Genomic DNA, 12,448 nt, shown 5'->3' with positions numbered 1-12,448 from the left:
TTCATTTTCAGTATCCTGGCTGTCAGTAACTGACCGCTGTTGACTGTATTTTCACTGTCTGTAATAATTTGTAAGGAGATGGAAGCCTGGAGCTCGCTCCAGCAACCATTAGCCAAGGTCTTTTGTGTGCACTGTTTATAATAAGCATTTATACTGAGCTTTTATGTCTTTGTTTTGTTTGTATGTTACCAAAAATATTACACAAACTCATATACTGAACTGCCAGCTTGAAATCACTCAGAAAATACCCTGCTTCAAACTGTCCTGCTTTTCTAATAAGTAGTAACAGGGCAGGAAAGTCATCTCCTTCTGAAAGCCTCTATCATCAGGTATCACTGCATCACCCCATTTAACCGAAGTAGCATGAAATCTTCACATCTAATTGCTAGGTAGGAAACTACATGATAACAGCTTAAAAAAAAAAAAAAAAAAAAGTGCAAGATTCTGTAGTTAAATTACTTCTTGCTCTACAGATTTTGTAATATCTTTCCCAATTCCAAGGGCAATAGCCAAGATGTAAGCACTGTAGCAAGTATTTTCGTAAATGTATGTGTTGGACATGGACATGTTTTGCTCTTCAACGTGAACTGTGCTTTTCCTCTTGTACTGTCTTGTCTAACCACCGTGCATTTTTCACATTCAGATCCTGGTGGCTCAGTTTGCTGGGTGAGCATTTTCTTTATGCAACGCTGGATAAATCACAGATTTTAGTCTGATTATGGTCTGAAGTCAACAAGGCCAAGCTAAACTGTTTGAAGTATGTCTGGGACACGCAAATTTATGTCCTTGTTTCAAGTATGTTTGGGGGAAGTAAAGCAATGTTATGCTGTCTGGCTCCAATGTTAAAAGAACATTGGAAACATTGTAGTTATCAAGCCCCCCCCCCCTTCCTTCCCCCTCCCTCTGCCCCCTTTTAATGGCATTTTTGAAGACTAATTTTGAAGAATCTCTTCAGATCATCTGGAAGTAATGTTTGAAATAATTTTTGTTAAGTGCTGTATAGGTGAGCACAGAGCCATCTTCATACATTGCAAACTTAAATTTAATTATATTGTGAAACTAATGAAATGCATTTCTCTTGTAGACTGAAACTTCAGGTTCCAACTTTTGCAAACTTTATTTTTTCCTCAGCCATGAAATTTGGGAGTTGATTTGAATAGTGACTATCTTTCTACTTCTAACTGTTAGATCAGTTTAATAAATACACAAAACATTGCAAGTTACTTTATTATAAAATACATATCTAAAATACAGAAGAATCTTCTTCTACTCTAGTCTTTAAAAAAGAAAGAAGAGTTTCCATATGTGTTGTCATTTTTTTTCTTCTTGTTGCTTTTGTCGCTGCCAATTGACAAGTCCACAATTAGGCATGATTAACGATGCACCCTGGTGCTTTGGAGGGCCAGAGGTCAGTGTTCTCATAGGCTGCAAACTCTGTGGGAAACCGGAGAACAGACCTCTTCCTCAGAGCAGGGAAACGCTCTATCTGAGAATTATTGTTGATGTGGACATGATGCATGTCATCGGTGATGCACAAATGATGAAGGCAAAGTGCACAAAATGATATTCTTGTGAACTGTAGTATTGGTTTATGATTTTTTTTCTCCTCATTATTCTCTGCTTTTTTTCCGTATTTGTTTGTTTATTTATTTATTTATTTTGATAACATAGCATGTGGGTTTATATTCATCTCCCCTTTTTTTTTATAAGCTAGTTGCTGGACCGAAACAACAGGAAAGCTGTTGTTGGTATCAGATGGGCCTCGTGGGCCAAATGGCTTTCAGGGAAGAAGTAAATGAAGTAAACATTTTAATCAGCTATTAACAAGGAAAAAATATATTTGTTAAAAGTTGAAAAGACGTCACTTATATGGGACAGCATGCCTACTTCAAATCTAGCTAGATTTGAATCTAGCTGCTAGAGTAGTAAGGCTGGTTTATACAGTAGATGTGTTTAATTAAAATGTAGCTTCTGTTCCCTGTTCTCCAAACAAACTTTTTTGCCTCATTGGCAAACTTTCTTTTAGATATGATAACTCAGCTTCAGTTCAGCAAAACCCTTTTTAGAAGATTTTTAGGAAATCAGGTTTGCATGATTTCAGGCAGGATATGATTAATGTTGTCCCAGCTCTCTGAGCAGCTACCAAATATGGCCAGAAATGTTTTGAAATGTGGCAGGAAAGCAATTTTCTACCAAAACATCAAGAAAAGACTAAATTGTATCAGCAGCAGTGTTGTCAGTGTTGTCAGTGAGTTGGACTTTATGTTGTTCTATTGCATTTGGAAAAAAAATAAAAATAAAATTCAGGGTGTGTGTTTTTGCACATACATGCGTGCAAATCTGAAAAGACGATAAATCAAGTGAGATGCTTTTACCTATCACATATTACAAGTTCAGTTTAGGTATAATGAAATCTGTTAATTCTTTATCTTCTTCGCCCTTTCCATTATGATACTTCCTTTACTTCCCACCACCCAGTGGTAGTTTCAATGTACTCATTGTTTGGAAGAATTTTTTTTGCTATCTACTGTGGAGTTCAAGTGATATTAAGTTTACCTTTGAAGGCCAGAGAATGTACCAAAAGATCCTGTATTATTTAAGTTGTTAAGCTGTTTAGAAGGACTTTTATTGTTTTAAAAGGAAGCTTTCAGTTTTAAGCCTGGATAAGGGTTATGCTCTTTAAAATGCAATTTGTCTGACCAGAACTTTCTGAGTTTGAAAGGAAGGAAAGCAATAAGCAAATTTTGACTGTCTCCTGACTGGTGATACATTATTATGAATTTCTAAATGAATTAGTACTTGGTGACAAATGCTAGAGTTCCTAATGTTGTATCTGGATAAACTCGTCTAGTTTGTTTTTGCTTTTGCCCTATATTAACTACGATGGAGTAGGTTCAACTTGAATGCTTCTTGTTTCCCTTAGAGGAAACAAATGATATAATTTATATATCTGTGGGTGGACATAGTGAGTTGGAAAAGGGAAATACTTAAATATTAAAGCATTTGTTTTTACAATTATGTGTGTTTTTCTCTTTCAGAGTTGCTTCTGTACCAAAACCTGATCTCATTCATGTACCGAAGGTATGTTCATCATCACAACTGAGAAATGTAGCATGTGGCACTGTTACCCATCTGTCAAACCCTGTTGTTGATAAGCACTAGCATTCAAACTTTCCTTTCAATATAACGTGCTTGATTTCCATGTGTTACGTTAAGACTACTGCAACTTTTGGATCTGAGTGATATTTTTTTTCACTCACTCAAAAAAGAATCAAGAGAACTGGCAAATGATCATCCACAAAAAAAAAAAAAAAAAAAAAAAAAAGGAAAAAAAAGTGAATAAATGTTATCTTCCAACTTTTGGGGCTTTTTTTTAGAAAGATAAAGCTGAAGTTTTTCTATATCCTTAAGAGAAAAACTGTAGTACGTTGTTGCTTTTTTTTTTTATAGGCAGTTTCTTTTCCTTTCCTTTTTTTTTTTTTTTTTTTTTTCCTTTTTTAATAGGTACTGAAATCCCCCTTTGTATTTGAAAGAAGCTTATCTAAATACAGAGTTTCAAAGAACAATTCATCTCACTTTACTTAGAGCCCTGGGGGTTTATTTGTTCTTGACTCCTTTTAATGTTATGTCCTCAAGCAACAGTTTCAAAAACTGTTGATAAGTAGTCTATTTACAAACCTAAAAATGCTTACAAATGGCTGGGCATCTCTCTCATCAAGCATATACTGGAAAATCCTCTTAAGTGGACATAAATAATTGTATTACTGTCCTGCCAGACCTGATTTGAAAGGCACGCAGTTTGGCACCACCTTGTTAAAATACAGCTCCTTGAAAACAAACAAGCAAACAAAAAAACAACAACCCACTGAATTCACTTTTTTTTTTTTTTTGAGAGTTTTGATTTGATGAGTGTATATGCAGACTTCATTGGACAGATGGAATAGAAATAAACATTCTCAGATGCTAAAATGAGTTAGGGGGCTTCCTTTCCCCTCTAAGTCACCTCACCAAACTTGACAAACTACAAAACTGAATGTTCACTGGACGGCAGTTGTCTCTGTGAACCACTTAGAGCTGAGTGGTCCTCCTGTGTGTAAAAAAATATTCTGGGGAGATTATGTTTAAGAAAAACTGATAAAATATTCTGGAATAGGTTGGAGGTTGCGAAGGGACTTTTTTTTTTTTTTTTTTTTTTTTTTCTCCCAATCTACAGTTGCTCTAAAGAGAACTTTATAGAACGAGAGAGAAAAAGGAACAAATGGCTGCTCCCTCATATCTCTGACCCCAGGATAGCCACACTTTTGTTTTCCCATGTGGCTTTAGTATGTCAGATGGTATCAGTCTTGCACTTCTCCATCTGGAAACTATAACCCATGTCGACCTTGAGTTACAAAGTTGTGACTCAGCCACTCAAGTGGCACCTGGTCCCAGTGTCTGAAGCAGGGATAGGAGCCAGCCTGTATTTTGGCCAGGGAAGCCTTTGTCCTTGTAGTCGAGTGGAGTTGACAAGCCAGCTTGGGCCCGAAGCACTGGCCTCTAATAAATGAGCTGAAGGGCCCCTCGTTCCTCCCTTGAGGCCCCTATCAACAAATCAATGTATAGTGTGTGTGTGTGCGTATGCATGCACATGCAGTTTGCATATTGGGAACGTGCATATCTTGAATTGGGTTTGAGAGGTGGAATGTGTTTTTTAAAAAACGCTAATTTTTTCCACATGAATTACCCAGTGGGTTTTGCAATGGTGTGGTTCTTCAGTTTGTCTTGAATTTGATTTGTGGGGTGTCTGTTCTGGATGTGATGTGAGGAGTTAGCATCATGGGATTTCATTTTGACTGACTGTGCATGCTTGGGTCATTCCCTTTCCTAAATGCATGGCTCATTTTTTTCCATGTGCTTGTTGACAACGCTCTTGGTAAAGCTTGCTTCTGTGATGTTCATTCCTCTTACTTCACACTAGGCGGGTTGCCTCTCTCAACAGCACTGAAAATACGTTCTGAGGAATGTGCATGTGGTTGGTGTGTTTTTGTGTGTGTATTTTTTTTTTATCTCACATAGGAAGAACCTAAAGAAGTAGTTAAGCCTGTGCCCATTGCCTCTGCTGCTGCACCCAAATTCACTGCCACAGCCAGCGTGGCTTACAATAAGACCCCGAGGCCCTTCGGAGCTGTGACGTCCTCAAAAGTCACCTCCATCCCATCACCATCCTCCGCCTTCACCCCAGCCCAGGCGGCGGCCGTGCCCCCCGCCCCAGCCCCGTTTGCTGCACCAGGACTGCATGTTAACGCCAAGCCTAACGCTGATGGGTGGCCACCCGCACCGAGCACTGCTAAACCTGCCGTTAATGTCCCACGGCAGCCCGCCACGCACAATGCCGCCCCGAGCGGCCATGTCGGCGACGGTGCCCAGGAGGTGGCGGAGGGGCCGCGACGAGGATTCAGAGAGAACCAGGGTGACAGTAAACAGCAAAATGGGTAGGTGGGATTTTTTTTTTGCTGTGAGGGTCTTTTCCTCACAGGAAAAAAGCTGGGCTTGTTCGAGGGCTGAGGAAAACACATCTCGGGTGTGCCACCCAATTGCCAGAAGCAAATCTTTGAGGAATAACATGTCTTGGAAAAGGGGTGTTTTGAAGGGCTGAGTCTGTGAGGATTTAATAATGAAACTGTACCAGTTTATGGTGTCACACCTAAATTACAACAGACCACACCAAGATGGGTTGTATCACGATGTGTTTCAGACCTTGCAACAAGCCCAGCATTCATTTGGACACCTGTGTCTCACTGTGTCTGTTGGGTCCCAACATAGAGGCTGAAAGCAGCAGGCACTTGGAGGTGGAGAGTGGCCTGTCAAGAAGGATCGGCGACCTTTGATGTTGATCATTATTGACCATCTTCTTGCTTTTTGGGTTTTCTTGACTTATTTTCAGTCTCAAAAACTTAAAACTTAAAACCTGAAGGCTGTGGCTAGTATTTCCAATTCTTCAACAGAAAGGGGCAGGAGGAGTAGGCCCAGTGCCCATCTCATCTGATCTCCTCTGAGCCTAAGTATATGAAGAAACCTACAGAAAGGTACACATCCACATCAACTAAAAAAATAAATCACAGTTTCAGGTGGTCTTCTCATGGAGAAAAACACTTCTTTACGCACCCATTCCCCTTACATTGCAGTACTAGTATTTTCTATACACACATTCATATACAGCTGCCCATATGCATTTTATATGAGACCATTGTCATGGTGACTTTAAAGCTAGTCTTAAACAGATGATGGCAGGAGTCCGTACTGTGCAGAGGTGGGATGAAAGCAGGAGATCCCAAGGACTTGCTTCCTGATCACATGTTGCCAAACTCTCTCGCTTTCTAGGAATGCTGCTTTACCAAGTAACACGTAAGGAGTATTCAAAAGCAGTAATCAGTACGGAAAAAAAAATGAACAATAGCAACAAAATTAAGTCTCCTGGAAGGAAGTGCTGGAGGCATAAAGTAAGCATTTAATGATCAACACAGGGTCACTGGGTACACATGGGTACCTGCCCTGCCTTATGTTTAGTGAATGAATGATAGTGACTGAGGAGTATCATCGCTGGTAGGTTAGGAAATCCCTGTCTTGCTGCCAGCCATGCAGGTCTGGTTTGGGAAATCTTAAAAGCATTTGGAGCTGGGGAAAAACAAACAAACAAATAACAAGAACAATGAAACATCAACTACAAATCAACAAAACTTTATTTTGCTATCTTTCTTACAGCAGAGTTTTAGCTGGAATTAAATGTGACTTAAATACTAGTCTTGCAATCCAAAAGTAGAATACAAAAGCAAGTGAACAAAGAAACGTTAAAGTGATTATGTTGTTCTGCAGCTACCCAACTTGCTTAGTTTTACTTGTTTAAGCATCACTGTAGATGATGTAGTTTGATAAATAAAACCATCTCCCCATTTTAAGTGGAATTGAAGGTATTTTTGAAATGTCAAGAAAGTTGAAGTTTAGAAAAATTGATCAATCTCAAAAAACAAAACAAAACATTTTGCTTCTTTTTTGTACTCCTTTTTTCAAAAACAAAGAAACACACACAAAAAAAAAAAAAAAGGACAACTTGTATATTTGCATCTTGTTTATAGTTAGCTCTGCTGAGTGAATACAATTCTCCAGACACAGCACCCTGTTGTATTCAGAATTTTTGGTTCCTTCCTTCCTTCCTCCTAACTTCCCCCTAATCCCATTCAGGATATAAACTATTTGCCTTTACTTCAGGATGGGGAAGGAAGTTTTGTTTCTCTTGTTTACTCCTGGCATAAAAAGAGAGCAATTTGGCTTCACTAGGCTGTATACAATTGTATTTTTATCAAGACCTTCTTGACAACTCTCACTTGAGAAAGTGCTTGCTGCTTAAAACAGGTAAGATGTCCACAGACTTCACTCAAAATTTTAACTCAGCTGGACTAAGTTTTTCCATTATAGGTTCTCTTGATGGTTTAAAGTTTGACTCTGTATATATGGCTTTGCCAGAGCTTGGATTTGGAAGATCCTATAATAAATATTTCAAGAAGCAAAAAATGTATTAATGAATGAAAACCTTTTTTCCCTTGCAGATAACAACAGTGACGAAGTTAGTATCAACAGCACTGGAGTTGAATTATGGTCGTTTTTCTTGTTGGAATAACCAGCATGTATTACTGTTTTGCAAACAAAACTATGTTATATAAAGCTCTTACAGGGTTTTATATTTAAATTTTGCAAAACAGCTTCAGCTTTTTTAGTAACTTCTCAGTGTAGCTAATGGTTTTGTCTGCATTGAAGATGATGTGATTTTGCTTTTCACCGTGTTAAACTTTGCAGCATTTTTTTTTTTTTTTTTTAATTATAATTCCAGAAAACATTCGTGTGGTGTTTGTGTGTATCGGTAAATTCTTGCTGCACCTATGGCTAATTGGTGTTGGCAATACAACTAGTAAATGGTGAAATACAGTATAAAAGGAAAAATGTCTTGAGGAGTATGGAATGAAGGGCCAGATGTTGAATTCGTACAAAAAAATAATAGCAACATCTGTACATTATAATTTATGCGATCTGTATTTTGTGATTTTATGAGATTTTACTGGCTTGTCATTTCTGCTCTTGCCTCAAGAGTGAGTCAAGACTAAGCCGGTCTCATTGAATATTCCTTTGTCTCTGGCACCACCTCGTGCCTTAGTGACTCATTACCATCAAGCCTTTAAAAAAGGAAGCGGTGGAGGATCCGCAAAAAGAAAGCGAGGGGAGAGAAATCAGCAGGATATTTTGTTTGATACCACTATCATCAACTGTGAAAGACTACTTATTTCACTGTGGTAGTTGCTAGAATGCAGTCATCTGCATGTAAATAATTACATTTCCATGTAACTCTACATCTTTAATGACTGCTTTCATTTTCAGATTTTATTCTTGCTATTAACTGTGTTGTTGCTTTACTTCATTTTCTTTGGATTTCTTTTACTCTGTCCTGGAAATACCACTATTGTTTCTATCCCCCTCCTTCCTGGATAAGTACATTTACTTCACTAATATTGTGTGTAAATCCAATCTTTGCTTTAATTTTGAATGATAGCTTTCATATCATTCAAGTGTCGAGTATTCTTTCAAGTATTTATTAATGCATTCCATTGAATGGGACTAATTCTTTCTTGTTGACAATAATGTACAACATTCTCATTCATATATTCCACCTTTCTTTACTAGAAACACTTTGGCCATTAAAAAAGCAGTGAGGAAGTAGTGGCAAAAATAGAAGTTGACTTTTAAAAGTTTTCTTTTTCATAGAATTATCTTTTCCTAGGAGCTAGTTTTGTACAAGTTATCTCCTGTAGACTTTGTAAAATAAATGCACATACAGAGGGCCTGAAGGATAAATGTTTTGAGATAACTAATACAGAATTTAGGAATACATTAGTAGGAATCTTGGGTTCTTTCCTTTAACTGATCAGTGTCTTTACTTGTTCTTTAGATCATTTACTTCAAGTAAAGCTTCAAAATCCTCTGTTTTTATAGGTCTGCTAATCCAGGGACTGATAATAGCATGTAGGTTATTGAGGAGAAAAATTCCAGATGAAATCAACACCCTACTTGTTTGACTTTCAGAGAACATCGATAACTTCATGTTATGCTCTAGAGCATCGCTAGCTACATTTTCAAAATACACAGCTTCATCCCCGGTCGTACCAATTGCAAAAAACTTTGCATGTACTGGGTGACCTTGCACATACCTAGTGCTTTGCCTCCTGTGAACGGAGGGGAGAATTTGTCCAAGGCACTTAACCAGATCCTAATTGACTGCACTGTTTTATCAAAACAAAGTCCCTTCTTATTTCTGTAAGGTACTCACTGTAGGTTAAATTCAAATTAAAGACTGGGAGCCCTGTACCGAGGTTTTGGTAGCAGAATGAGAATATCACTGTTTATTGGGTTTCAGTGTCCTTTCCCATTAAATCAGTCCAATAGAATAATTAGCTGTACTTTTGTTTCAAACTTCTTACTTTATTTCTTGTTTTCTTTTTCTCTTTTTCCTGTTTACACTGGGAAAACTTTCTCTTGCTGTCTTATTCTGTCATCTCCAAGGAAAATCCCACCCAAACGGTAAATGTTTAAATATGTACATGTCTTGATAATACTGATTTTTACTGTTTTAAATGTTCCAGTAGTGAAACAAATAAAAATATTCTAGTTGGATTAGAGTGATTATTAAACTGTATTTGGTTCAGAGAACTGAGCCTGCATTCACATGTGCTTGTAGAGCTCACTGCTGTATCCAAACTCAGAAGCTGCCTTTAATCACTGTGAAAAGCCACATATCTGACAATGGCTGTGTAGTTACCCTAAACTAGATATTTTGTGGAGTTCTTAGCTCACTATTCTCTTCTCTCTTTGATGCAGCCCCCCGCGGAAGCACATTGTCGATACCTATACGGAGTTCTACCACACCCCTACTCACAGCGATGCCAGCAAGAAGCGACTGATCGAAGACACTGAGGACTGGCATCCCCGGACAGGCACCACCCAGTCACGCTCCTTCCGCATCCTTGCCCAAATCACCGGCACTGATCACAGTGAGTAGTTTGATGTTAAAGAAATAAAAGTAATGGCCTTGGGCAGATAGGCGTTTTTAAAAGCTAATGGGGAGGGGAAATAATAAACCCATTCAGTCACATGTATTACATTTCACCTCATGGATAATAAATCCAGTAGGGAGAATTTTGGTGAGCTTTAAGAGGAAAACAGTTTCAGAAGACTGTAGTAGGAAAATATTTTTATAAAACTCCTGTAATTGCTAAATGCCTCAGGACATATACATTACTGGACATTATTCCTGTTTGACTGGGATTTTAATGTTCTAAATAAACCTTAAAAATAGCCTTTACTCCTAAAGAAGTTGGCAGATATGTAGTTATTTCTTCCCCGCCCCAGCATCACCAAAATGGCAACACTTCTGTTCAAATTTAATGCCTCAGAAAGTGCAAAGAAAAAATAAAGCTTTTTCAGGCATTTAGAAAATCTTTGATGGTCATAGAAAGGTGTAAAATCTGCAGTGATTTTAACCAGTCAGGAGCACAAATCCATAGCTCCTCAGTTTATTTCCATTCTTTGTTTATGATATGTTACAACTACATGTCCTATGGACTGGAACTGAAAATGCAGAGGTGGTCTTTCCCAGTCATATAGTTTTATGATGAAACTTTAATTTCATGTTATGCTCCCAGTTGTGATTTATTGTCTGTGATCTATAACACTGTAAAAGTTGTCAGAAGTGCTATCAGGACATTGGAGCTCTGTCATGTTCAGACTGGGGTATTTCATTCTTTTGCTTTTTACAGCTAATACTAAAATAAGTTATTATTTTCCTAATACTAAAATTAAGGCAGTGAAGAAAATGGACTCCCTCCCTGGGGGCAGATTTGATTAAATCAAATATCAGTTCTCTGGCAGAATTGCACTAGAGACCACTGATAACATCTCCCCTGTGAGGATTAATGTACATGGGTGAAAAATATTCTGAGTTTGGACGGTTAACAGATTGCTTTGTGGTCCTGTGTTGCACTAGTAATGCATCATTATCTATCTTTGGATTCTCTTCATTAATCTGTTTTAAGGGCAGAATATGAGACCTGAATGTCAAATAACGTATCTGCGTTCTAATCCAGTATTGATAAATTAATCATGTTGGCAATTACTACAAGACCATGATGGCAAGTACGTTTGCCAAACTTACAGCAGGGTTGAAATTTTACATTATCCTGTCTGCAGTTATAGCCTGTCATCAAACAGATGCTTGGATTGTCACCTGATATAAACCCTCTGGATGTTTGTCCAAAAGAAATGCCTCCAAACTTCCACTCCTCTTCACCCTTCTCACACCTTTCTCGATGCCAACATGGACAGTGGGCCAAGGGACAGGACAGAGACCAGCAATTGCAATTGTGCTGGCAAAGGGGCTCTTGAAGTTTATAGACATATCTCATTTCCCTTAGGACATATTTAGAATTGAGGAGTCCTAACGATACTTGTTGTAATTTCCTATTGGGGTGAATGGTTTGGCACAGGGGAGAATCTCGGTGTTTGGTGGTGCTGACAGTGCCATAGAAAGTCAAGATTTTCTGTTTTCTTGCAGTGAAAGAACCAGAACATGAAGCTGCAAAGAAGACTAAGTGAGTTGATGTTTTACATTATTACATTAATAATTTGCATGTCTTAATTCATAACTGATAGTGTGTTACTTTTGCATTTGTGTGAGGTCTGGGTGTTTTTAAAATGTTGCTTCTTTTATTGCCTTTTACTTCAGCATGTAAAAATCAAGATCTCTTTCTGCATAGACCGGCGTTTTTAAATCTGTTTGTGCAGTCTGGTATTAATGTTTGCGCAGGAGTTTGAGCTTTTCCATAAACTTGGACTGGTTTGCTTTTCTGTTCGAGGTCAGCTTGTCAACATGTTTTCTTTTCCTAAATCTAACCAGGCGTTTTTGACTTGTGAGTGTGGATCAGATTTCAAGATGTAGCTGGAAAATATTACCATTCTAGATGGCGAACTAGGGTCAGCTGTCTCCTTGCTTTGGGATAAGCATTGTTCAAAATGGGGACCAACTAGTGGCTAAATCTAACAGCTTGTGCAGTTGGTGGGAGTCTTCCTTTAGACTTTTAGACTGTGTTAGACTTTGCCTAATGCTGGATCTGACAGTTTGAAAGACAGGAAGGAGATGTATAGATATCAGTAGTGCATGGAGATTGCATGCTCACTTGTGAAACTGCTTAAGACAAACCTTTATTTCTTTCGTTCTTATTTTTCTTCTGTCACTTCTTTCCACAGGGAAAAGGTTCCCATGCACGTCTTTAGCCCCAAATACACAAAATTACGTGACTGGCACCATGAAGTCTCAGCACGTGTTCTTAATGTCCAGTGATTTTACCCAAGTTGCAAAAGCAAAATACAA

At 38.2% G+C, this 12,448-nt stretch overlaps 1 protein-coding gene across 1 annotated transcript in view; it reads left to right on the top strand.

The window, feature by feature from the left end:
- PDLIM5 (PDZ and LIM domain 5) overlaps window positions 1-12,448 on the top strand; it is a 130,137-nt gene that overhangs the window by 66,726 nt on the left and 50,963 nt on the right. Inside the window, 4 exon segments of the mRNA XM_082758810.1 lie at window positions 3,039-3,081; window positions 5,056-5,471; window positions 9,901-10,073; window positions 11,633-11,669. Coding sequence (XP_082614936.1) covers window positions 3,039-3,081; window positions 5,056-5,471; window positions 9,901-10,073; window positions 11,633-11,669 — 669 coding nt within the window.

This window comes from Aythya marila, assembly GCF_965140915.1.
Source record: "Aythya marila genome assembly, chromosome: 4".
Lineage (NCBI taxonomy): Eukaryota > Metazoa > Chordata > Aves > Anseriformes > Anatidae > Aythya > Aythya marila.
The sequence above is the reverse complement of the archived record's forward strand: the minus strand, read 5'-3'. Positions and strand labels throughout refer to the sequence as shown.